This window comes from Botryllus schlosseri, chromosome 11, assembly GCF_051294905.1.
Source record: "Botryllus schlosseri isolate E-star chromosome 11, Bs_hap1, whole genome shotgun sequence".
NCBI classification, from domain to species: Eukaryota; Metazoa; Chordata; class Ascidiacea; order Stolidobranchia; family Styelidae; genus Botryllus; species Botryllus schlosseri.
Genome location: NC_137246.1, coordinates 9,323,380 through 9,350,933, shown reverse-complemented (window position 1 = coordinate 9,350,933; position 27,554 = coordinate 9,323,380). Strand labels below are relative to the sequence as shown.

General features: G+C 40.2%; 3 protein-coding genes and 2 long non-coding RNA genes across 6 annotated transcripts in view; 2 read left to right on the top strand and 3 right to left on the bottom strand.

Annotated features, from left to right (window-relative positions):
* The window catches only part of LOC145451094 (uncharacterized), a 44,135-nt gene extending 36,193 nt beyond the window's left edge, over positions 1 to 7,942 (bottom strand). Inside the window, exon 1 of the long non-coding RNA XR_013918687.1 lies at positions 7,458 to 7,942. This is a non-coding gene — a long non-coding RNA (uncharacterized LOC145451094). The remainder of the gene's footprint in view (positions 1 to 7,457) is intronic.
* Positions 688 to 6,356, bottom strand: LOC145451082 (radial spoke head 1 homolog). Its single transcript, XM_080329574.1, has 8 exons — positions 6,198 to 6,356; positions 6,001 to 6,114; positions 4,712 to 4,817; positions 4,531 to 4,656; positions 3,706 to 3,806; positions 3,574 to 3,645; positions 3,408 to 3,513; positions 688 to 961 (listed from the first exon to the last, which is right to left on the bottom strand). Exons 1-8 carry the CDS (start codon positions 6,249 to 6,251, stop codon positions 777 to 779), a joined length of 864 nt encoding a protein of 287 aa, XP_080185700.1. The 5' UTR covers positions 6,252 to 6,356; the 3' UTR covers positions 688 to 776.
* Positions 6,480 to 16,169, top strand: LOC145451075 (E3 ubiquitin-protein ligase RMND5A-like). Of its 2 annotated transcripts, none has more exons than XM_080329565.1 (4): positions 6,480 to 6,668; positions 8,424 to 8,768; positions 12,300 to 12,488; positions 14,367 to 16,169. In XM_080329565.1, exons 2-4 carry the CDS (start codon positions 8,433 to 8,435, stop codon positions 15,012 to 15,014), a joined length of 1,173 nt encoding a protein of 390 aa, XP_080185691.1. In that variant the 5' UTR covers positions 6,480 to 6,668; positions 8,424 to 8,432; the 3' UTR covers positions 15,015 to 16,169. The 2 variants fall into 2 exon arrangements, with proteins under 2 accessions (XP_080185691.1, XP_080185692.1); XM_080329566.1 differs by lacking the exon at positions 6,480 to 6,668 and adding an exon at positions 6,675 to 6,815.
* Positions 8,579 to 10,412, bottom strand: LOC145451095 (uncharacterized). The gene is made up of 2 exons (XR_013918688.1): positions 10,285 to 10,412; positions 8,579 to 8,841 (listed from the first exon to the last, which is right to left on the bottom strand). It is a non-coding gene; the product is annotated as an uncharacterized LOC145451095 (long non-coding RNA).
* A 9,584-nt stretch (positions 16,170 to 25,753) lies between the features above and the next one.
* Positions 25,754 to 27,376, top strand: LOC145451085 (calcyclin-binding protein-like). The gene has a single exon (XM_080329577.1). It carries the CDS (start codon positions 25,837 to 25,839, stop codon positions 26,518 to 26,520), a length of 684 nt encoding a protein of 227 aa, XP_080185703.1. The 5' UTR covers positions 25,754 to 25,836; the 3' UTR covers positions 26,521 to 27,376.
* Positions 27,377 to 27,554: the final 178 nt, after the last annotated feature.

Here is a 27,554-nt window from a genome sequence, read left to right as displayed (position 1 = left end):
GTCAAAAGCTGCAAATTGAGCTATGCAAAAGGTCCAAAGCTTTGATTCATATTGATGCAGCCCAGGCGGTATATATTTTCGACAGCATAAGCATTCGTCCGCATCATGGCATGAAACTGATAGCATTGTTATGGGAATGCGATACTAATCCTCTGTTTACTCGAACACCCCGATTTAGAATATATCATGGTATGGCGCCCTCCCCCATATTAAGGCCCGTAGGCTAGTTTGGTCGAAGAGCAACACGGAAAAGTTGTGTCGGAGCGGTGTTAACACTTTGCGCGATTAATATACGTTAATGAAAATATGGCTGATCGTAAAAATGCCATATAGTGTAGCTTTATTCTCGGAAAATAGAGACATTACTAGACTTGCCGTTATACTTCATCGTAGTCAATGTTCTTATGATACTAGCAATTGAAAGAGAAAAATAAATACTAAATCTAAAAAGCGGAAAACATATTTCATGTCTTTTGTCCAGAAAGTTTCAACAGTAAACTGCTAAAACAGGTGCAAAGCTAAAAAGAAGTCGGAGTCCACTTTTCCACCGAAAATTCGTGACTCAAGTCGAGTCGTAACTCGACTCATTACAACCCTGTCCTGTAGTATTTCTGAGTCACCATTGTCAGGGATGATCCTGCAATCTGACAGTAACCTCGTTCAGAAATATTACGATCACACCGACGATTTGATATATTTATCTATAGAAAATAATTTTATTTGTATGAGTTTGAAAACGACAAAGTTGATTTGTCCAAAATCGATTCCCGGAAGTCCTATTCTGCGTCCTCTGCCTGTGGTTCGGGGTCCTCTTCCGGAGCAGCTGGAGTGGGTTCGGGTTCGTCAGCAGTGGGTTCTGGTGCTGCTGGCTCATCTTGTGGCTCTTCCACCGGTTGCGTTTCTTCCTGTTGGGGCTCTTCCGGTTCTTCTGTCTTTGTTTCCGGTACTGCAGCTTCCGGTTCTGGAAAAGGAAACATAATAGTGTTTTGTGAAAACGCTTATTCTCCATTCGAATTATCAGCAAGATATAAAGTTAGCTTCTCCGGGAGAATGCCAATCATGTGATTAAAACTGTTAATCGGGGCAACTTACTTCGCTGGATTAAAAGTTTTACCAGATGACACGGGATTACCCTCGCGTGTAATCTTATGCAAACTTTACGTTGAGCGATTAACAGTTTTGATCAGACGATTAGCATTCTCCTGGGTAATTTAACTTTACGATCTCAGCCCTAAGAGTGCAAGTCTGTAACAAAGTACAGGCAAACATGGTAAATACTCTCATAGATTACCTATGCTCAGAGGTGGACAGATTGGTCAGCATTGCTATTCAAATGGAAGTGGAATTACCACTGTAAATGTCTATTCAATCACAAGTTGTCGTAGCAGTTTATAAGACATGTCGAAATTACTTCAATTTGGAGTATAAAATGAAATGTACTCCAGAAAATACTATAAAATGTAGACATGGTCGAGGAGTCGTATATGCAGTTAATCGAAGATGGCTACTTTATAAATTGCAGGATGTATCTTCACGACTAACGGAAAATGACTAATAACACTACACATAGGTGGAATTTTCGAAAACATCTTCAGTTACATTTGATGCAAGAGTTATTTCACACATTTCTTATTATCTCTCATAAAAGCGATTCTAAATTATGCCGATACTAATTTTTACTTCTTGAATTCCAAATTGCAAAAAGTAAATATGGTCTCACGTAAAAGCTGTTCAAGTAGAAGTAGCCTGGTCTAAAAACAGAACTAAGTAGTACAAGTGAGCAGGGTTATAATGACTCGAGTCATGTTTTATTGAAGACTCGACTCAAGTAAATTTTTGTATTGACTCGACTTGTACTCGAGTCATTCTGCATGACTCGATCCAAGTCATATGACTCGAGACTAGGACAGCCAAGACAGACATTTCATTGCAACTTTGAAGAGTAGTCACATTATTGGTGTTTCGTGTATCAGTCCTGATAGTTGGAAAATATAGCCAGAACCTGTTAACACTGACGAAAATTACTATATTATCAATGCGAGCTATTCTATATCACTCGAGCAGAGTTGAAAAAAGTGGGTTGAACTGAAAACTGAACAGTGAACATAATGACTTGAACTCAGACTCGAGTCAAAACACTATGACCCGGACTCAGGGTTGTAACCAAGTCAAAAGGTTCCGAGTCACGAGTCAATCAATCTTTTACAGTTTTGACTCGAGTCAAGTCGAGTCATTTTCGATTCACCATCGAGTCAAGTCCGAGTCCAATCTGACAGTCTGACAATCAGCTATTAGAGGGTCAAGTCCGAGTCATGGTGTTTTGACTCGAGTCTGAGTCCAAGTCATAATGTTCACTGTTCAGTTTTCAGTTCAATCCGGTTCAACCCGCCTTTTTCAACTCTGCTCGAGTGATATAGAATGGCTCGCATTCAAAATATGAAGGGCAAGTTTTTGTTGCAGTTAAATCCGTGGAAAGTTGCATTTATTTTTGAAAAAAGTTAAAAAGTTGCAGAAGTTTCATTTTGGCCACATTTTGCTCGGTTGACTAAAAACAAAAAAAAAAGTCAATTTTCCGGCTCAGCTCCCGAAATACCCGTAAAAGCGTTACTTCGGTGCCGATTTACGGTGTTTCAGTCGAATTTGGCCGTGTATTTCACCAAAATCGAAAATACTTTCATGAAAAATCGAGAAAGTTGCAAAATGTTGCAAAAAGTTGCATGAAAAAAATGGACAAAAGTTGCAAAAAGTTGCACTATAAGATTCCTTCAAACAGCTTAACACAGCATTCTACATATCTTACGAGTATTTAGGAAGCTGCCGGAAGCTGTAAAAAAAAGTTGCAAAAGTTGCAAAAACTTGCCCTAATAATATGGTAATTTTCCTCAGTCTTATCAGTTTCTGGCCCTATTTTCCCAATTATCACGACTGATCTGAGACGAAATATCAATAATGTGGTAACTTTACTGTGCTTCGAAGCTACAATGAATTGTCTGTTTTGGTCGTCCTAGTCTCGAGTCATATGACTTGGTTCGAGTCATGCACAATGACTCGAGTACAAGTCGAGTCAATAGAAAAATTGACTCGAGTCAAGTCATTTTACGCATTTGAAATAATGACTCGAGTCAAGTCGAGTCACTGAAAAATTGCGACTCAAGTCATTACAACCCTGCTCGGACTCAACCTTCTACTAGCTGACTTGGACTCGGACTTGACTCGAATCAAAACGATAAAGTGAGATTGACTTGTGACTTGATTACAAACCTGCAAGTGGTCAATTCGTACTTGAGTACTCTTAAAAAGTAAAAGTACAAGGTTTCCGACCACCTGCGATAGTACGCAAATGAAACATGATAACATACACCAAGTCATGTGAAACGAAATGATTATGATCCGGGTGGCGTTTTTACCTTTCTTTGCTGGTTTTGTATACAGCGTAATTCCTGTGATGTCGCCGGCTTTCCATTTCGGCACCGTGAAATTCTGCTGTTCCTCTCCCTCATCGTCCCCTTGAGTCTGCGAGAAGGATTATGATAACAGACATACACCTTAGGACTGCGATCACAAAGTCATTACCGTTTCAATCGCTATATATTCGCCGTGTTGCTCGCATCCGATGTCGAAGATATATTTTCCAGGGCCTTGCATCTAAAAGATATTCTCGTGCTTAGCGGGTGTTCGCGCCTGCACAGTTCCAGTGCGACTCACATTTCCCTCGGTCCAATTGCCTTGGAATCTATGGTTTGCATGAACTAATTCTCCGGCGCCTTCTGGTTTGCCTCGGAGCCAAGTTCCGATGTATTTTGAACCTGTCCGGATTGACAAAGACATCAGATTCGCACACAGATACAAAAATCAATAAACAGTTGATCAGTCCAGTGCAATCGAAAGAAATTCTGGGTGTTAATAATTTCTGTGATTCAATATAGTTTGCATGCCTAATGGATTACGGATTTATCACACCACAATAACTTGAAAAATGAACAGAAAACCTGTATCTTTCAAACTAGGTATTTTCCCCTATTTTAACGTCCTCTGCCCCTATTGCCCAAGCATGGAATAAAGTGATTTTCTCAAAATCTCTATGCCAACGGTTGGTTCGAATGCTGCAAGATAATTAGATTGAACTTATAACGACTGTTGACCTCCTAACCCTAAAACCAAGTTCATTAGATCAAAATCAAAAACGTATATTTATGAAATTAGTAAAACAGTTGGATGGAGTACCAATTGATTACTGACTGTGGCACTTGTTATCTATTTCAATTTGACTTGTTAGTATTTGAAAAACACTAGGCTTCAGAAGTAGATCTGCCCATTCGTTACTGACAATGTTTCAATTACAATTATCAATAACAATATGCTAGTGAAATAAGCACTACCCGAGACTAATATTTTTAAAATAATGAAAATATTAAAGATAATGCAACATACAATATAGATATTTTCAGAATGACTTTTTTTGCTGTAGAATCATCAAATTAACTGTTATGTTTCAATCAAGAGAATTTGTTTATCCTGGTCAAATTTTACCTGTATCGTTATAAAAATATTCGCCTTGTCCATGTCGTTCATGCTTCATCCACTCCCCATTATAATAATCTCCGTTGGGGTAAAAATATGTTCCTGTGCCATGCCTTTGATCGTCAGCCCATGAGCCTTCAGAAAGGTTATATAGATAGATTGTGCGTTGTCTTGTTAAAACAGTCCATACCTTCGTATCTGGATCCATCAGGATATATGAACGTGCCCTGACCGTGCTTCTTATTTCTCAAATATTCTCCGATGTATCGCCCGCCGGTTTTGAACCGATATGTTCCCTGGTATAGAGTTTTTTTTATAAATATTTTCGAGATTTCTGATTTCTTGTTGAAAAATTACACAATTTATGGATTAAATGATTTTGCTGAATCACATTTGGATAGATGTGCGGTATATTGGATGTGTTAGAAATGTTTATATTGTAGGAATCTCCTGTAGCTGTATTGAAACAATATCCATCTAAGTCGATATGCGACCCAACGTAACAAAATTAAAACACATCATAACATCCATTGCTTTAGCTCAAGAGCACTCAAGAGGCACTGGCACACCAAAGGAATGTAATCAGATTTAAAAGTGAAATTAATATTGGCAAAATATGATAAATAGGAATCAAAATTACAGAGCAAGAAAACAACATTTCGAAAACAGAATCGTCCGCATGTGGAAGAACTATAACCCAACAATATTCAGCCACAATTAATCAGAGGAAACACTATGCGATGTCCAGACATCATTTGAATACACAAAATATTGTGATTTAGCATAATACCATTGACTTAAAACCAGACTGTGCGTGGATTTTGCTACATTTTGAATCAGACTTACAGATTTGCATATTAAAAACTTTAGCCATATAATATTTTTCTTAAAAATAAGTATCAAAGCAGCTGTCGGACTGAACATGATTGGTGCATTCACATACTCCATGATTGCCAAACCTGCTAAATATATTGCGTGGGATTTCCAACTACAGATTGATTTGGCAAAGTATTAACAAATTAAATGTATGGATAATTCATCAACGCTTTATCATATGTAACATCTCTATTTAATGGGATTAATGCAACCACAGGAGATTTGTGATTTCCATTTTAATAATAGTTATACCAGTCAGCCCTCAAGATGATTACTAGACCACAATCTGACATGTCGACCTCGCCTACCAACAAATACGGTAGCATTCATTTTCGTCGTTTCCTTTCATGTTATCCTTTCTTAAATCCAGTGCCTCTCATGCCTGCCTGTCACATGCTGAAGACAAAGGTGGGTATCTGATTAAAGGCTAATCCAAATTGCTTCGGCACCCTCCTATCTTTTCGTTATATCGCAGTCTTGTAGTGTATTGATTGGATAATAATTTTTACAAAATTATTATGATGATGATGATAAAATTAATAATGTGAATGTCATAAATCCAATCGGCTAATCCCAATGTTAGCATGTCTCCTATCACCTAACCTGTCCATGGCGTTTTCCTCTGTCATATTGTCCTTCATAAGTATCGCTGTTTGGCAATGTTGCTTTTCCAAGGCCGTGTCTTTCTCCTTCATCGTTTCGATCCCCTTCATATTCCTAAAAAGGCAGAAATGTAAATGATAATTGCCAGCAATAAGCGCAGTAAATCGCCGAAATAAATATATTTCGGACAAACTTACCCCTAAATAAGGTCCTGCTTCATCTTCAAATTCATCTGAGCCGATGTCAGACATTTTTATAAGGTTTAGAACGTGGTTACAACGAATTACACAACTGCACTATAGCAAATTCCAGAGCAAGGTAAACTTCGTAACTGAACATCACAACGACGGTTGCTAATAGCGACGAATTCAGTCAGGCGTGTGACGGATACTTGCAGTTTCAGCTTGCCTGCACTCGAATCGATGCATAAAATTAACGCAACGTCATGATACAGACTTTTCTAAGAAAATTATATTCAATTTACCGATCTATCGATCCGATTCAAAATATAATTATATGATGCGCCGCTATTGATCACAGTACATTCTGCCAGCATCGCGATCTACGAATGGAAGACGTTGTCGGCTTGTCACTTTGGTCTTTGTTTTGTTGATCCTCGGTTCCTGGAGTAGAATAGCTCTATCTCTGCTGGTTATTGTCGCGGTGAGGTCAGTTTCAATCATGTGCTAATTGGTGGCTATTCTTTCCGTTGCCGAGTACTTAGTGTTCGAGATGCTGCACAACAGTAAAAACAGCAGTCGTAATTTATACGTCATTCGTCGATAAGGCTCGTCTCGTGCTATAGGAATAAACAGGTGTCGGTATCTTGGCTTTGCTATAACTACAGTAGTTTTTTGTTTGACTGAAGCAGTGCGCAGTTATTTCGATGGACATAGTCTATTATCTTTTCGTGTTTTAACAATCAAAAATGTCAATTGCATTGTCGTGCAAAATTTGCAACAACTATAATGATCGTGCTCGTGTGTAGTTGTATACGTTAGGCGTCTGCTAATCTCGAAATTTGATATTTAGTAGTGTCCGAAATCACTGTTTTATAATTAAATCGTGGCATAATGCTTGAAGAGGCTAAGGATAAATCTGTGGTATTATTTTGTGTTGTCATTTCACTGATTTGTGGGTCTCTCTCTAATAAAATAAGAATATGAAACCGCATAAAAGGACTGTCGACATCTCAGTCTCTGCAATTATAGTAACTAAAATGTAGCTAGTTGTGGAGCTCTGTAAATTTATAAAAGGATATTATTAGTTTACAAATATAGGCCTACAGTGTGGTATAGTGTTTTGAATTGAAAATTCCTTTCTAGGAAATTTATGATCTTCAGGCAGTAGCCTATAGTGAGGATAATGTAGAATTAGTATATGCTATTCCATTGTTATAATCTTATTTACAATTTTTTCGATTCAACATTCAAGATTCTAGAAGAATTACAATGCACTTAAAGGAAATGAAATACTCGAGACGGCTTGGTAAAGTCAATCAATGAAACTCCTTGACATCAAATTTACCTAAAAATATATGTAGTAACAAACGAAAAACACGTTAAAAGGCTAGTTGGAGGCATGCTCTGTGCGCACTCATCTCATTATCAGGTCACTGATGTAAACCGGCTTGTTCTATATTCCATGTGATCTATCATTAGCATTACTACTGAATTTGTACTGAATCAATACTAGTTAGCCCTCTACTTTACCAGACCACGACCTGGCATATCGATCTTGCCTTCCGACACATGCCACCTTTCTTGTCACCTGTCCTTTCATATTATCTTCATTTACTTTTCATTCAGTGTGCATGCCTCATTTTTTACATCGCCTAGGCCCGGTAGGTGTCTGATTTTAAAGACTATTCAAAGTCGTTTCGACACCTTCCTATCTTTCCTTGTACGGTATCGCAGTCTTGTGGTGTATTGAAATGATAAAATTGTTTACTGATATTACCCCTGACGAGTGTCAGCCGAAAATATTCGGGATCATTTCAATATGAATATACTATTCAATTACTGATATTAGTTTTCTCTTTACTGCTGTCTCCCATGTGCCCAGAATTGTGGTTTAGATATGACTTGTGTGAGTTGTTTGTCAATAAAATTACCGTTCTTCATTCTCTTGAACAATAGAGTTGTAGTATTCATCGATATGCCACCAATTATATTATTTTCATACATTATTATTTCACGATACAATTTCACATTTTGTCATACGTTGTTTCCTGTGCCTTCTTATAGCCTACTGTCTTAACCTTGGTTGCACATTAATTATCTGTTTCCCAGTTATTGAAAGACTTGTCACCTCGCGCTTGTTTAATTAATAGTGAACCAATCAACTTCATTTACAATGCAATCCATGCAAAATATGTGCCGTTAACCTTGGAAATTTTACAATTATACAAATGTTTTCCATAGATCTATGCAATGGAGAGTTGCCTGAACACCGAGAAGGATGTTGACAAAGTTCTTGCCAAGTTCAGCAACTATAAAAGGCAGTACGAGAGCAGCTTGCAGCAATTGGAAGACCAATTGAACAGCCTGAAAAGCGAATTGCTGCAGCTTCCTTCGGAAGAGCCGATTGGAAAGCACCAAGCCATGTTGACGCAATACAACAAAAAAATCAAGACCGTCGGTCAGAAAATGTCAGCCAGTCATAAGGAATTGCACGGCAGCGTGTCCCGGATCGGAAAAACCATCGACAAGAACTTTGACGCCGATTGCAGTTCTGTGATTCCAGCTCCATTTTGTCCTGACCCTCAAGTAAGCTGATATATCAATAACTTGCATACTTGTCCAAATTTAGCGTCACTCCCAGTAACGTTCTTGACCGTTTCTGAAAAATTCACAACAAAGTCAACAAGCGGTCATGGTATTGTCTTATGTATCTTGAGGTAGCCTAAATTTGAAATATATATTGTAAAACTTTACCCAGCTCGGTGTAGTATTTTCCATTGCTCGCCAAAACTATTTGATGTATTTAGCTATAGAAAATAGCCTTCTCCAGTTAGTAGCTTTAAAATATCCAAAATATTTGCATTGTAGAACCGCTGACAACCCTTAAACTTGTAAAATGCTTTGCTAATGCAGAATGGTCAATAGCACTACAAAGAGGTTCCAGTTGAAAGCTTCCGTGATCATGATGCAGTGTGTATTTGTGATTATGTCACAGATATATGAACACTGTGATGCGCCGATAGCAGCCGATATATATTAACGCAAGACCTTGGTAGCTTCCACACCCTATTTAACGTCCACTTGCAAATGGATATAACTTTATTTGTTACACGAGCTTTCGGAGCTCTGCTCCTTCATCTGGTGGTAAAGCTCGTGTAACTGATAAAGTTATATTCATTTGCAATTGGACGTTGAATAGCATGTGGGAATATGAGTCTAATCTCTCTTCATGCTTGAAGAAAATTTGTTCATTTAAAGTGGAAATAGGTCACAAAGTCTCAACAACAGTAACTGGTGGCTGTGGTGGGCTGCTGTAACTGGTGGTCCAATTGAGCACCTGATGAAAGTATGCCATTTTTGTAGCTGACCATCCCTGATAGTAACAGAAGAAGCATGTGCTACCTCCATAACAGCATGCCAATTGGTTACGGTACCAGTTTCGAACGTGAGATGATGCAGTGCAGTGTTTCATTGTTATGCCACAATTTGTATTGTGTCGGAAAAAGTGATATCCTGACGAATGGCAGCCTAATTATAATGCACATGTAACAGGTTTTAGGGATCTAATTATGCATGGATGACAAGTATTCATTAGCAGCTGACGATTGATATTAGTCCTCTGTCATCCACGGCCTCAGGGCTTACTATCATGTTTAACGTGCAAGCATACTTATTTATCTCACTTTTCAAGCCGTAATTTGATTCCTTATCTTTCAAATTCTGTGCTGGAATAGTTTCCCATCTTGAAATATATTTAGATTTGAACATTCCTCTAACCTTACATTTTAAGCTACTTAATGGCCTATCATTCCAAAAATTGTCATGATCTTATCCTGCGGGAGTCACATTACAAGATTTTTGACTTCACATTAATAAAAAGTCTTATTTTTGCAAAATCTATAGTTGATCGACTATGCTGAAATCGAAACTCATATCTTGGCCACCTTGGGATTACTGTGCACAGCAATAGTTCCATAAATAATTAATGTATGGGAATAGCCATTCAATTTATTGATCCTGAGTGGACGGCTGACCAGAGTATTGATAGTATCTCACTGAAGTATTTCTTGATGGTGTTCTCGCTAGTCACTAACATCTGTACCTTGATACTCAACGTGAATCCATGGATGAGAATTGGTATTCCATTTCTACCTAGATGTCTTCTGAATCGCACTTTAGTGTACTGGCACAATGATAGTGTGTAGATCGCGATTTATGTATTTATGAGATCATAAGTAATATGACACATAAAAGTTGTTCTTTACATAGGCCTGATATACGTACAGTAGGTCTGCTTAAAATATGCTAATTTTGTCACTGAGCAGTTACTGAGTCATATAAGGGATATAACCAGGCCTGTTTATTTTTGGATATTGAGTTTTATTTTTGGAGATTCTCCAAAAATAAGATTTGAAAACATCCAAAAATAAGATTTTTTTGGATGATGTTTTTTCAAGTTTTTTAGTGAAATGCACGAGTCAGAGCAGTGTAAATACTGTTGAAACAACCAGCAAACTCACAAACACACACAAAAACAGCATGTGTGGGTGGGAGGGGGTCTTCGAAACGCTCACTGGAAGGATCAGAGGCGACACGACAAGGGTTGAAAAGGCGGCATGGTATGAAATGGTGCGAGTGTGGTGCCGGTGGGACCTTGTAACGCAGGCCAAATACCGCCACCTCTACAACAATAACTTCGTCTAACACGATGATGGGACTGAATGGTTACCTCCAACGGCAACAGGACTTGATCCAGGAAAAGAAAAGTATGTGTCCCAAGTTTGTAGACACATGTTGGTTGTCAATTAAGAAGATGACCGCTTGGTTGACTAGACACCGTGTCAAACTCCTCGGAGTTATAAACGATAGAAGTCTGGCCTGTGTATCCCTCCGCTGCAGTAGTGGATCCAACTAATCGTCCTCGAGCGCATGGCCACAGAGGCGAGCACCACCGTCACAAAGATTCAGGGATTTGGCCATCTGATCGTGGAGCATCAGGATGAGCTCCATCGCCTGGTCGAACGCCTTCGAGCTCGGTGCCCAGCTGAGGACTGGGACAATGACACCTGCGGCAAGGAAGCTCCTTTGGTCAGAAGGTGCTAGGCTCTCAAGTTCACTGAGTCACGCAATTTCGTGGAGGATCAGAGTGTGCACTGTGCAGTCCTCGACCTTCTCGAGAATATCGACTAAGAAGAGAAGCAGTCCACGTTCGAGGCAGCCAGGAGCCTTATAGCAGGGCTCATCGACGGCATAAAGAAAATTGAAGTTGCCGACAATGAAAGGGTTCTGCCCTGTCTACCACACCAAGTGGTGCAACCTCGTAGGCATGACAGAACAAACACTTCTTGCTCTTTTAGATTCTAATAATATAAACAACAGTGATACATATATGTAAGCTACTCTATTTGCAGCTCAGTGAATTGATCGACAAACACCGGGGTGGGCTGTCGAACAACTGGACACCTGAGTAGATAAAGAATATCAAAGACCAATTCCAATCCATGTCTGTCCGATACCAAATGGACGTCACTTTCAAGCGCATTATTGACGAGCGTCAGTTCTTTGGACCCACATGGCTCGATGTTTCCCACAACTGCGACGGTCGAAGCTGATTTCTCGAAAATCAATTGGGAGAAAGGTCTCTTCCGGGCGTCACCCACTGATTTTTATTTGGAGGGCATTCTCCAGGCCAAAGACTTTGTGACGAAAGTATCAGAAAGATAGATCAAGATCACTGATGATCTCGATGTGTTGAAGAACATGAATACATGATAATAACATACTTTCAGTGAAGTTTTCTATGTAGTATTAGGGCTAAAAACACCTTCATTTCTTATTTTCTCCAAAAATAAAATTTGAAAACATCCAAAACTAAGCTATTTTTGTTATTTTTGGAGAAATCCAAAAATAAACAGGCCTGGATATAACTGTAATAGCAGGTTGTGTCCGGATCATTCCATTGTTAATAATGAATAATTAAACAAGTATTACTAGGCAAGCTAAATCTCCCAATATGTACTAGTACTGTTCCATTTCAACTAGTTTCTGGAAATTCTTTTGTTGAATTACTTCTCTTCCTCTCTGTTGTTAAAGTTTTCTTAACGCCTTTGTTTTCAGCACGAGAAGCTTCTGAACCAAGCCATCTGCGAACACTACTTTCGCCAGGGTCAAATGTTGGTCGCTGAGGACATAAGCAAAGAAGCCCGTCTTGATATTGGCGACGAATGGAAACGTCCTTTCGTGGAGATCAATGAAGTTCTGCTGAGCTTGATGGAACGCAACCTGGAACCAGCGCTAGAATGGGCTGTGCGTCATTTTCAAGTTGTTGTCTCAGATTGACTCGGAAACTGACCCACTTTATAAATGATCCAATCCAATTATTTCAATTAGACGCTCGTGGCAGCCAGTGGCTAGCCATATTTCATTAAAATAGTTTTCTATCGAACCCCTATCGTCTTTCTAAAATCTTTACCAGTGTAAATGGATGTCTGGTGTTTCTCCGCTTTTGAAGGCTTGTGAATTTTACGGCCCAAAGTTACTAATACTAGCATAACCATGAAAAATACCTGTAGGGTGGCAAGATTTTATATTTTAGTAAGGCCTTGTAACAGTACTTGGTGATGTTGTCAAAAACTTTAGCAATGCCCTTGCAATCGCCTAAAATATCAATATGACTTATAAATTGCAATATAATTATTTTGATTTATTTTCATTTGGCCATGTTGATTGTATTTTGATTGTATTTTGATAAAATTGATCCACAGAGAGGCTAAACTTTATCTCACTCGAATATCCACTACTTTTTTTCAAACGGTTCGATACCGACCCATGAATTTCTTTTCCTTGGTAGGACATAATTTGTTCACAGACCTCGGTCATGTGTTTCTGTCAGAAATGCAAAATTCAATGCCAGTCCCGATTTGTGACCAAATCACACATTGGAATTTTGGGAACCTCTGCTTTACAGTATGTATAGTGCGGGTAGGTAAACCCTACTGAAATACTGGTAAAAAGTTTTGAGTTCTTTGTTGATGACCAGTGAACACCTCTGTTCTTGAGTCCCACTACCAGAATTAGGATTTTATTAAGGCACTTCGAACAGTATTTCTGTCATTGGGACTGCATGGCTTCTTCGGCAAAAGCAGTGTGGACTGTAGAGCAGTGTTGGGATCAAGTCACGAGTCATCTCGACTCATGGTACATTTTGACGCAAGTCAAGTCAATTAATTTTCGAAGGTGTCTCGAGTCAAATTGAATTTTCGAAGTATGAGTGATGATTCAAAGTCATTACATTTTGCTCGCTGCGTGAAAGACAGATTAATTGGCCATTTATCTCAAATAATGAATATAAAGTTAAATACATGGTACATGCAAAAAGACATTGTATCACTCACGTACACGTAAAATACGCGAGTACCTGTACAGCTACTTGCTAAAGTCTGTAATTATGATCCAAAATTGAGGATCGAATAGGAAGGACTAGTTGCTCTCACAAGTGACATCGGCGTGTCGCGAACAATTTGGACACACACAAGATACAGTAATTTACTCTACGCTTGATGACTTGAAATTGACTCGTGAATTTTGCTCCGAGTCACGAGTCAATCCACATTTCTGAAGCGCCGAGTAAAGTCATTTTTTCAAAGTGACTCAAGTCAAGTCATACGAAAAAGTTGACTCGAGTCATCCCAACGCAAGTTTTTTTTCAACTTTCCAATTCTGCTTGACACCTTTTGTAGGCAAAAGCACTTACTTTTTATTCGTTGGTTTTGTAAAGTAGAAAGTAGTTTTGGAATTGTTGTCAGTCGCGTTAATGTGTGAAGTTGTCATGGTGACTTGGTGACGCAATCCCCTGTTTCACGGCAACTTGTATTAGGCCAATATTCGTTTTTGTAATACTGGAGTCCTTTTCATATTCATTTCCTACTTTCGCTTCGCGTAGTTTTGACATGTCTTGGAAATCACTATTTTACTTGTAATCAAGTAGAAATTTATGGTGTGACTTCTACTTCTAGTTGAGTACCATTGGTGATTACTTTCACCAACTATGGATAGTAAGTAGACTTTATCAGAGTTCTTGAATAGTGAAAAATTTGCTCTCAGTAAGGGCAAACTTTCTCGAACTTATCAAGTATACCAAATATTTGTTTCAAAACGTCATCTAAACTCGCGAATCCTCTCCAGGACCGCAATCAGAGCTCGCTCCGCGAAAAGGGCAGCAGTCTCGGCTTCCTCCTGCACCGTCTCAAGTTCATCGAAACCCTCAAAATTGGCCGGGCCGCGCAAAATGAAGCCATCATTTACTCTCGAAAGTTCCAAGCCTACGCCCACGAGCACAGCAAGGAGATACAAACGCTAATGGGCGCCCTGTTGTACGCGCGGCAAGGCCTCGCTAACTCGCCCTATTCCACGTTGTTAAACGAACAGAACTGGGACGAAATCTGTGCGGTGTTTGCAAGAGACTCGTGCGCCGTGTTAGGTTTACCTGCTAACAGCCCGCTTCTAGCCAGTTTTACCGCAGGATGCACGGCTCTGCCGGCACTTATCGCGATCAAATCCGTGATAGAACAGAGACAGTGTACCGGCGTTCTCAACGATAAAGATGAACTACCGATCGATATCGACTTGTCCGCTTCGCAGCGGTATCATTCCGTGTTCGCCTGCCCGATTTTGAGGCAACAGACGACCGAAAGTAACCCGCCGATGAGACTAGTGTGCGGGCACGTCATATCGCGCGACGCTCTGCATAAACTGATCACGGGGTCGAAAGTGAAGTGTCCGTACTGTCCGACCGTGCAAGCTCCGAACAGCGCAAGGAGGGTGTTTTTCTAGCGCCTGGCCTACCCTACGTTTCGAACACGCTGTAAATCTGTGGCGGAAAATTGATGAATTTATCTGATTTCCTCTGTAACGCGGGGTGTAAATCAGGTAAACGGCACTTTCATGGATAAAATTGTGGATTCACACCTGTCTTGATTAGTGAAAATCGATCGAATAGACCAATCGTCATGGATATAGCCTATATCCCAGTGTCTTTACGTTTGACATCTTTTTGACATTTCTTTGGATGATACACGAAAGCATCCCTAGGATATAATTGGTGTATTCGGACTCATTTTCACCTGTTCTAAGGGTGTGAAAGCATAACTTTGTGCCTGAAAGTTCCGTTTACCTAATTTCCACCCATCGCTAGGGTAGAAATCGGCTAAATAATCTATTTTCGTCGGCAGTGTGCGTTTGAATTTTTATTACCTCCAAACTGCCGAAGTCTTTTTGATTTCGAGCGTTTTTATCTACGCTTTGGTACCGTACAAGCTCTGTTTTATTCGTGTCAAGTAACTGATACCTGCCTGTCTCGTAACTTTTGCGCCTGCACTCGATAGCCGTTCGTATGACATCGACGAAACGATTGCAATTTCTTTGAAGAATTAAGTCGATAGTACACTGGACGGTTTAGACATTGCTTAGATCGCTCTCAATTTCGCCTCTGTCCGCTGGAGATACGCGGCTAACGCTTAACACATGTTCGGAAGCAGTTAGCTGGGTATGTACTGGTGTGCGATCGACTCCTTTCGGGATATCAGGTCGTTGGGGCGTCCCAAATTGTATTTTATTTCTACTTGTAGTTTTTTGTTGCGTTCCATGTACCGTCAAAATAGTGGTTGCGTAGTGTACCGTTAGTATTTTGAGGCAAATTGTGTTGCTGGGGCAATGTCATTGCGATAAATCGTCCTTACTGCGGATTGAACTAAATCCCACCCGCATAGGTGTTTTCCGTTGCGTCGCTTGCGTCATGTGGTAAGTATTTGATTGACTGTTTGTGAACCACAACCTAAGTCTCTGGTTTGTTTCGTCGCTCAGTGCAATGTTTTGTGTGATACCGGTACTCCATTCGTTGGATTCTGAATATGGGTTACATCAACTTCCTTCGTAAGTTTTTCGATGGATGTGCGTGTTTTGTGAAATCATTGCCGGAATACGATCTTGTGTCTGGATGATATTGGCAGGGAGGTTTATTTGTGATGAGGATTTTGCTTTGTTGCCAATAGTTGCAAATCAGCGGCGCCTAGGTCCGCTATCCGAATGTCATTTATTTTTTATCGTGGATGCGAGATGATCGCAGTAACGTTTGGATTAGCAATACGATGACACCACAAAGGAGTTGTGATTAATTTCGATACATCTGGTCTTGCCACCAAGTAGCACAATTATCAGCATGAAGTGTGGCTTCGGTTGCGAGGTAAATAGGACCATTGGCAGTTCATCAGTGTTATTTCTATTATTAGTTTATCGATTCAAGGTGCTACCAGTAGTCTGTAGAAGATTTGGCGAATTAGATCAATCAGATTCACGCCTTGGCCTGAGAATATAGTAAAAAATGAACGACTGGGGTTCAATCACTGACCACTCAGTGACCAGGTTAACGGTGGATCAATGTCCTCAAAGACGGTATTCATGTAGGATTGATAGGGTCGAAGGTTGGGATGGCTATGCAACTGAAGAAAGATGTGGTGCAGCCGGATGCGTGGGAGATCAGCAGTCAACATGTGCAATTGTGCATGGAAGAGGCAGCCGGTGAGGATAGGATTATCAACATGGTGGAGAAACGAAACGTGACGTCACAGTGTCGTAATTGGAAATTGTGGAGTTATCTGTCCAATTCTATTCAGCGGCATCAGTAAACTGTCACTGTTTACGGCCATGACTTTGCCATGTTTAATTGTTTATATTTATCACGCTGTTTCAAAGTTAATCATGGCCAAGACATGACCGAAAAAAATGAAATAAAGTAAATACAGTTCATTTACACATCACAAGCTAATGCGATTCCACAGCGACGATATAGCCTACACCGGGGGTCGGCAACCTTCCGTATGCAGCGTGCCAAAATATTAAAAATTGTAAAATATTACCAACCCTCGTGCCAATCATTTTCAATTTTGATGTATTTAGCGGCACAAGCGAGGAATCACCCCAACTACCTATCTGTAGCTGGCAACGGCATCGGTTACGTCAGTGACTCATGCAGTATTGGTTGCGAAGGGTATAAATTTTGTTCGCTTCTCGCTACCGCACTAGACTTACCGCCTAATGTACGCAATGAGTGCACCATTTATAGTTAGTCGCGTAATGATCGATCTTCTGTGGTTGCCTTGATCGTTTCCAAGTAAACTGTGTTCTGAACGTGACAGGCCCATCAAAAATTTTATGATGAGATGGTTTGCCAACCGTGCAAATCATTTTGGCAACGCACACAGCGTATGGAGTCGCATGTTGTCGAACGTGTGTCTCATATCGTGAAAATGCCCTGGGCCAAAATGCTGGTCCTATAAAATATTCGCGATCCCACAAGCTGCACAGTGTACATGCACACTCCTAGATTAAAGCATCCGAACGGTTTTATACGATATTCGGTTGCCGTATAGGCAGGCCGTGTTATTTTTGGCATATGCCAAAACTGCCAAATATAACTTATTTTTGGCATTTTTCAATTTTTATTTTTGGCAGTTTTGGCATTGTTCTCTAAATAGATAGTTTCAGACTCGAATTAGTCATAAAAACGCTTTTTTGGGTCAGTTAATCAAAAGAAACCACAAAATGTGCAGCATCCACTTATGATCAGTGCCAACAAACAATAAGAGGAAAAAAACTAGCGATTTCATAGGTTAATAATATCAAACGAAACCAAACATGTCCAGTATCTACTCGGAATCGGTGCCAATAAGCAAAAAGAAAGAAAAACCTAACAAACACGCTCAACACCTGATCGTTATAGCTGTTGAATAGACTTAAATTGTTTGCACTGTAACAGTAGGGTTACCATATTTTGGAAATCTAATAGGACACTTTTTCAGAAATTTCAGACTTGCCAAACTGAAGAAGAATTCTCGAAAAACGATGAATTTTTCCCACTTTGTGATCGGTTGACTAAAAAAAGGTCAACTTTTCACTCGGAGCTCAAAATACCGTTTTTCACTCCACATTGGCAGGTGGTTGACTAAAAAAAAAGGTCAACTTTCCGCCCAGCTTCCGAAATACCCGCCGGAGCGTCCCTTCGGTGCTGATTTACGCCATATCAGTCGCATTTTACTATAAATATGACCTAAATTCTAAAAAAAGAGGACAAATCCTCTTAAAAGAGGACGTATATGGTAACCCTATGTAACAGTGCTTCCAAACTCAGGTCAGCTAAGTTTCTCCTGAATTCATTTTTCGCCCAACGAATCTGGGAAATATCGGCTTCTACAGTAGCTGTTGAGGGAAAGAATGTTGCCAGTCTTCCACAAAAGGTTCTCGAAGCTTCAAAATTTTCGCAGGGCCAAACCGGCTTCCCAGCATCATGAAAAGAGATCACTTCGCTAGTGCCATCGATCTCATCGCGGAAAGAATTTTATTCCGGATACTTTTCAAAGAGCTTCTTGTGATGTCTCTCAAAACATTCTATTTTGTAGCCCGACCATCCCATCTCCTTCAGTCTACCGAGATATTTTCGGAAGACTTAATATTACCAACTCACATGGGAGAGTCCTGGGAAGGGTAGCTTGTTTCAGAACCTTGACGCAACAAGACTGTCTGGCAAAACGACACTGCAGCTCAGAAATAGCCAGACAGTCTGTTGCGTCACAATGTTCAACTCCATCACAATGCAAAAATCGTTGTTGATTTTGGAGTTCCAGATCCATGAGCAGAATACAATTTATATTTTGGTAATCAGTAGAGCGGCAGTTTTTTATTGATACCCGTTTTATCAAATTTAGCGCTCGGCAAGCCGGTCAAAAATGGTCGTAAAATTGCCTTTGGACAAATGGAAAGTATGACCTAAGTCCTAAACCAAATGCAGTCAGCTGTTCAATCTCGCTGTACCCACATCATTTAGGACACCATGCTTTCACCCCTAATGGGTTTGCTGGACCCAGATTAAGAAACCCGCCCTTGACACACGGGCTCTTCTCGCTTGTAACGCGGTCCTGTTGACACAACACCATGAACGAAATACACTATATTGGCAGGCCGTGTTATTTTTGGCATATGCCAAAAATTGCTTATTTTTGGCATTTTCAAATTTTTATTTTTGGCAGTTTTGGCATCTGGCTCCTGAAATGCCAAAAATAACACGGCCTGCGTATAGGCCTATATCTTGCGGGTTTTCCAAAATCATGATAAATCGCGCGGGGCGCGAAAAAAGATGTCTAGGATAACTAAAATGCCCCGAAAGATTGTATGTTGTTCATTTATCAAATAATTTGAGCTTTTTCCATTTTGACAACTTATGTGGCATGTTTTGCAAGAAACATGGTTATAATATGTCGTTTTCGTCAAATTATTTGGCGTGCCATGAAAAATCATCTCGCGTGCCGTGGTTTGCCGACCCTGGCCTACACAACTCTTTCCAAATCATACATCATTCGCTCAATGTTTGTGCGCTTGTTGAAATATTCGTTATCAGTTTGTAGGGAAGTAGAAGAGCGCAAGATACCGCTTTGTATATACTGAGCTCAGCTATGAAAAACCTGAATAGGCATAGCTCGGCTAATGCGAGAAGCACTATACGCCATCGTGATGGCCTACTGCACTCATGGTATGCATATGCACAGATCGTGTGTATGTGTATCATGAGTCGGTGTATATGCCGCAAAAAACATAAAGGACACACTACGTCTTCCTTATAAAAGGCTGTTATTTCGAGGATCTTGAATTCAGAGACTTGTCTTTTACTACATACTACATAATGTTGTTTTTGATCGAGGTAGACCTGATAATACAACTGGGCAGGGCCGTAACAGCACTTCGTCAGCCCTCCCTCAAACGTTGGTCTTGGGCCCCCCATAGGGTGATAAACATAGCAGAAACGAAACAGCACCTCGTCAGGCCCCCAAACACTTGGGTCTTGGGCTCCCACAGAGTGATAAAGCGACTACCATCACGTGGTTCGCTTTTGCCACGAAATCAGCTGTACTGTACAGCGAGCCAGCGCGAAGCGCGAAAATTTTCGATAATTTCTGATAAAATCGGTCAATAACATCGGCAATTGCTTATATATTGCTATCAATTTCTTGTCCTCTCTACTCACGTAATCAGATTTACCGGTAGAGCTGGGTGAAGTGTCTTGAAAACAGGAGGGCCCGAAAATAATAATTAAACATCTTCGAGCGGATCCGTTGATATGACTTCGTTACATGATGTTATTTCGTGACCTCCAGTCTGCTATATCAGAAAATATAGAATCGCATAAACGTACTAAATGAAAAGACGCAGATGATTTGAAATTGGTATTTCTTCATTGGCATTAAATTTATCCCAGCGGGATGGTATATTTGTCTTGTAAGGTTCAGATTGCCAAGACGGGAACATTCGGCGCCAGTCATTTAGACGCCTATGGACAATCAAACCCAGGGCCGTAACAGCACTTCGTCAGCCCCCCCCCCAAAAAGTTGGTCCTGGGCCCCCCATAGGGTGATAAACCGAACTTCTGGGGGGCTTCACCACCCAGACCCCCTCATGCTGTACGCTGTTTACCGCTACATGTCATCTACATTGGGTGTTCGTTTAGTGAGTCAGCTTTTCTCGGCTGAACGCGCGAAGCGCGAAGAAATTTGTATAATTCATGACTGAATCGGTCAATATGATCGGAAATTGGATATATATTGCTATTAATTTTTACCCTCTCTCTGCTCACGTAATCTGATTTACCGGTAGAGCTGAGCAGAGGTGGTCAAAGTAGTCAAGAAAGCTACTCAAGTAGATGTAGAAGTAGCGATGAAAAAATCTACTCAAATACGAGTAGAAGTACTTTTTCCATAAGCCACCTAAAACTACTTGAAGTAGAAGTATAATTGACCTACTTTAAAAGTACTCAAGTAAGTAAGTAGTTTTGAAAACAGTCTTAATTCGTTCGCATGGACTGTCAAAATCTGCAAATTGAGCTATGCGGAAGGTGCAGAGAGCTTGATTCGTATTGATGCATCTCAGGAAGGAAGTAGGGAGACCGGGGACAAATGTAACTAGGGGCAAATGTAACAATCGACCTCACCGCTAGTAGGATGGAGAAATCAGCTTGATATTTTAAGTGGGTATGCATTAGTTATCTCTCCAATTATACCTGGAGTTACGTTGAGCTACGATGCGAAACCCCGGAATAATTTGCAAAAAACGAAATTTTTGACCCTTGAGTAAAGTTTTTCTGGTCTGGAATAATTTGTCTAGACGAATAGTACCTCAAGTAGTTACAACGTAATATATGTAGCTGGAAGAATGTTACTATAGTCTACCATGATGATGGAAAGAATAGGATTTGCATCGCCGGGAAGGTACCATACTGAGACACTAATCATGGTCAAGCGTGTCAGGGGCAATCGTAACACTCTGTTACTTTTGCCCCGTTACATAATGTTATCAATTCTGAATGTCTTAGTTCATATGTTGGTATTACCATTCATCTACTGCAGAATAATCTTGCAACAGCCAGAAGTTCACCAGAACAGATACTACCTTGCGATACCAATTCTAACATGATCATCTGTCGAAACGGCCATACAATAGTGGTGATGTGAATCCGACGGTTCGGTTATTTTCGTGATTCAACCACCCTTTTTCATGTTGATCGACTTTTGGTGTGTCGAACTTCAATAGTCATGGCTTAATTCTCGTCCTCTGAATTTGATCATGTCCCACTTACATTTTGATATTTGATGTGAACAATTTATGTTAATTTTCTACAGCGCAGAAGAATGTCATTATAGCTTTGACGCCACACAATGTTGCGTCCTCGTTTTGCTATACTATCATCGGCCCATTCAACCAAGATATGTTAGCCAGGTCGGTTTCGCACCTTCGCAGGTGACCGAATGACCAACCCATTATGCACGCTGAACAACAGAACCTTGGTAGAAGAGGCCGAATATGTGTAGGGAGATGATGGAATGAATGTGTCTCTAGTAGGCTACACTTTAAGCTTGAACAAGACACGAAGGGTGATATTATATTCAGATGCCATATATGCGATGGGGAGTAGCCTGGAAGCGTTCAAACGTCTCTTCCTTTAGCTTCATGCAATATTACAATTTCTGCTTCCGTTTTCGTTGTTCATTTCGTTTGTGTTTAGTTATAAATAACACTGTTACAATTGCCCCGCAAGGGTGGTACAATTGCCCCTGGGTACGGGGCGATTGTAACATTTGAGCAGCGATTTTTGCGACCCTAAATTTCCATGATTGATTGTTGATTGAGTTCCAATTTAGTTTTTATATCAACTATCGAGTTGTTGGCTTCCTTATATAAAACTTTGGAAGTGAAATTTCCACGAGAAAAACACGTAATGTTGGAAAATACCAAAAGTGTTACAATTGTCCCCGGCGGTCTCCCTAGAATAAGCATTCTTTCGCATCATGGGATGCAAATTATAGGACAGTGATATGAAAATGCGATACTAACGCTTGGTTTACAAGAAGACCCCGTTTTAGAGAATATCGCGAGATATGGCGCCCTACCCCATATTTTAAGGCCCCTAGTTTAGGCGAAGAGCAATACGGAGAAATTGTATTGGATACGGTTTCAACACTTTTCGCGACTAGTATACGTTAATGACAGATATTGTGGATTGTAAAATTTATGTATAGGGTATCGTTATTTTCCGAGAATAGAGGCATCACTACACTTGCTTTATGCTTCAACGTGTATGTTCTGCAGACAAAAGAACTGAAAGTATTTAGATCCCAAAGTATGATATTCCAAGTATCATGCTCGGAATTGAAGTGAAATACAAATAGGCCTACCCCTTCTAAAATGCGGAAATAACATTTCATGTCTTTTGTACATAAAGCTTCATAGGTGACCAAAAGTGTAACGTTCCAAAAAGCTGGATTTTCCAGATTAGCAGGACACGTCATGGGCTGCTAGAAAACGACAGGATAGGTAATTGCTAGATTGCGAAACGGTAGTTTCAAACATAGTGGGCCATATTTACTGTGATGAAATATTTGATATGAGCGACAATGCGGTGTGAGCGGAACCATAAGCAATCCGGTAAATAAGTTATATTCATTGATACTTTCGTGAAAACATATTTGTCACTCCATAACTACTGTGGGCGAAGCGCAATAAAATTTCCGGGCTTTACTTGACTTATATGAATATTAAATGTTGGTACTCTGCGAAAACAGCCCCGAAATTGCTCAGGCTCTCTTTCGTATTGGGGGATTAAACTACTTCTACTTGACAAACTTAAAATAGCGAAAAGTAAGTAAGTAGATCACAAAATATTGCGAAGTAATCAGATCTACTTGAGTAAGTACCAGAAGTAGAGGAAAAAAATACTTGAGTACTTTCAAAAAGTAGAAGTACTTCGTCAACGACCACCTCTGGAGCTGAGTGAGGTGTGTTTGAAAAGGTAGGAACCCTCAATAATAGTTAAGCATCTCCGGGTGTGTACGCGTTGACAGGAACGAAACAGCACTTCGTCACGCGCCCCAAAAAACTTGAGTCATGGGCTTCCATTAGGGGATAAACCGTCCCCCATCACGTTGTTCACTTTTACCACGAAGTTATAGTCGTACCGTTTCGTGAGCCAGCGCGATGCTCTAAAATTTTCGATAATTTATGCTAGATCGGTCAATAAGATCGAGAATTGCATATATATTGCTATGAATTTCAAGTCCTCTACTCATATTTACCGGTATAGCTTAGTGATGTGTCTTCGAAACTGTAGAGCCCGTAAATAATAATTAAACATATTCGGGCGGCGTACCCGTTGGTATGACTTCGTTACATGATGTTATTTTGTTACCTCCTGTCTGCTATATCGCCTTACATCGCCTAGGCCAAGGTGGGTGTCAGATTCCATAGACTACTCCTTGTCGCTTCGACATCTTCCAGTCTTTTCATTGTATCGCATTTTTGTGGTGCATTGAACTGATAAAATTGCTAATAAACCAATGATGATGATATCAAAAAATATAGAATCGCCCAAACGTACTAAACTAAAAGTACACACTATTTCAAATTGGTATTTCTTCATTGCCATATAATTTTTCTCTGCGGGATGGTATTTGTCTTGTGAGGTTCAGGTGGCCAAGACATTCGGCGCCAGTCATTCAGGCGCCTATGGACAATTAAACTTATATGTAATTTGTATATATAACGAAGTTTCCGGTCAGTATAAGGGCAGCCTCTTTCGGCCGAAGTTTTCTCGCTGCCGATCGTTCTGGCACACTTCTTGGAGTCGCATATTGCATGGTCTAAGGATTTATACGTCTTGGTTCGTCGTGGCACGGTAACGGCCAACGCTGATATGCCCATTGCCCATTTCTATAAATGTTGCGTATTTTTTTCTTGGGAGAAGTTGTTTCTTGCTGTACATTTATTATGGCTTCCATGTGCCATCAACCAGAGAGAGATATATGAGATGAAGCGGTCAAGTATAGATAACTAACCTACGGATAGATGGGCAACACGAGAGTCACGGTCGAGTGATGCGACAACGGCAGATTTGTTGTCGCTTCATAGCATGAAACGGGAGCGTAATTGCTAATCCCATAGATGACGACCCGAGCGCTCAAATTAAATAAAGTTGATCTTATTTGAAAGCTACAGTCGCGCTGATTCTGATAACATACATTAAATTTTCATCAAGGCAATGGAACCACCCCGAAATAGCCTTCAAAATATGAAAATCGGCATTGTTCTAAACAATCGCAACCACGCACGGACCGTTGTTATGGTCATTGTGCTGCACCTTTGCAATTGTTTTAGAACAAGGCCGTAGGTTAGTTATCTATAGGTCAAGCACGAGTGATGCGGTCATGCACAGTTGGGTAAGGCATGACGTCATACCTTGCTACTTTACAGGGAAGCATCATCATAATACATACAATAACCCACGTAACAGAAGTGTACCCAATATTAAAGAAATTTTGCAACTTGAAATCGCGCCCAGCGCGAAAATTTTTTGAAAAAGTTGCACAAATTTTCAAAAAATACTCTATAATTTATGCTAATTCATGAAATAATTTTGGGCCCCCTTCGAGCTCGCCCCCCCAATTGGGGTTTGGGGTGCGGCAGTAACGGCCCTGATTAAACCTATATGTATTTTGTAGATATAACGAAGTCTTCGGTCAGCATAAGGGCATAGTCCTTTTCGGCCAAGGTTTTCTCGGTGCCGATCGTTCTGGCACACTTCTTGGAGTCGCGTGTTATATGGCCTAAAACTTTGTATGACTTGGTTCGTCGTGTCGCGGTAATGGTCAACGCCGATATATCCATTTCTATAAATCTTGCGTATTTTTTCTTGGGGTAGAGTATCCATACCCAATAATAAAGATAAATGGCAACTTGAAATCGCGCCCAACGCGAAAGATGCATAAATTTTCAAAAAATGCTGTATAATTTATGCTAATACACGATATAATTTTGGGCCCCTTGTCGAGCTCGGGCCTCCCAATTGGGGGGTTTGAGGTGCGGCAGTTACTGTCCTACAACTGGGATATCATTGCAATGGTATCGCAGAGAATTTTCTAGAATATTTTGATGTGCAAAATGGTGCCTTCTTAGGGTATTCCCCTAATTTAACGCGTGTTGTTTGAGACTTGTAAGTTGCTGTTAGCTAATAGCTGGTACAATATATTTCGACAATCCCCGTCTCGTACAATCTTCGTCGGTCATGGATGCCCGTATGAACGAGTTAAATCTAGATATCGAGGAGATCAAAAAGCTGGAGAGCTTGGCGGTGCGTGAGAAAGTCAAAGCGAAATTGACGGTGATAAGGTCACAGTTTCAACAGGAACTTGAAGGCCTCCGGTTGCAGCAGCCTAAGAAACCCGATACAACTACTGCTAAACCCGTCCAGAAGACCAAAGTGTTTACCAAGAAAATCACGACATACGCCTGGGATCAGTCGGACAAATTGGTCAAAATTTTCCTCTCAGGTTTGGATGGAGTCGGGGAATTGCCGAAGGACAACGTCAAATTGACGCACGACGGTAATCACCACTCTCTGAATATAACGAGTCTCAAGAACTCGAACTATGTGTTTGATGTCCCGAAACTTGCGCGAGATGTGACTGAAGCTACACTGAAAATCAAGAAAAACGATGTTGTCATCATGTTGAAGAAATCGTCACCTGGTAAGTGGGATACATTGACCGAGCGAGAAAAACGCGAAAAAGAGGAGAAAGCCAGGAAAGACGACTCGAAATTTGACAAAAATTCCGAGGACCCCAGCAAAGGCATCATGGATCTGATGAAGAAGATGTACGACGAAGGAGATGACGATATGAAACGAACGATTGCAAAAGCTTGGACGGAATCCAGAGATAAGCAAATGTCTGGAGAACCAGCAATATAATTGGATGCTTGGACGGTTCCACTGTCGTTATAAAGTACCAAGGTCGTCTTTTACGTTTTGGTTAGCAAATGCTAACGAACATTTCTGCAAACATCTTCATCCAACTTGGGCTGATGTAATGTATGTAGTCAAGAATCCTAACTGTCCTATTATTTAGTGTATAAATCATTGAATTTATGCACGAAGTGCACATAAGAAATGAATCGGATGAGTTTTCAGTGGCATATCCAGGCAGGAATCTGATAACTTTTAACGGAACTGAAAATGAATCGCACTCTTCATGTAGATGGATTATGAAATTCAAAAGTGTAATTTTTTAACTCATGAAATGCCGGTAATTGGGATGTTTGAAATACTAAAACTTTTATTTGTTGATCCAAATCTGGACTGAATACAGCAATCAGCACGTTGAACAGGATTGGATCAGAATCCTCGAATTATGTGACCAATATCTGACATACTTACACTCAAAGATACGAATGCCATAATACAAAAATCTGTTGACTACCCTTCGCTAACATGCTTTATTAGTAATCCTGTACTGATTGCCAATATATCTGCAGTTGGGTTTCTTGGTAATTTTTTGTAGCAGTGGATTGTTTCTTTTGTTTTTTGTATCGTAATATGTAAGGATAATTTTTTCTACAACAATTAATGATTGATAATGCTCATTGCTCATGCTGTGTGGTTCAAAACTGTTCACAGTATATTTCAGCTTGATGATGTTTGTGGAAAACTTATGTTGTTTACGAAGGACGCAATTCAACTTGTGAACTTTATGGGAAATTTTGAATTCGTACTATTGACAAAATTTTTGAGAAAATAAAGAGCTCATTGATTGAATGTACAAACGAAATGCCTTTTGTTGTGAAGTTGGTCCATGATATTGGAATTGTAGCGCTACAGGCTAGTGTTAGTTGCTTGATACTGTATTTACATTCATATACCTGTAGTTAGTATGCTCCATAGCATTTCATCGATTTATTAAACACTACTTGTGTAACTGTCTATTATCCATAATTTGTCACTGAAAA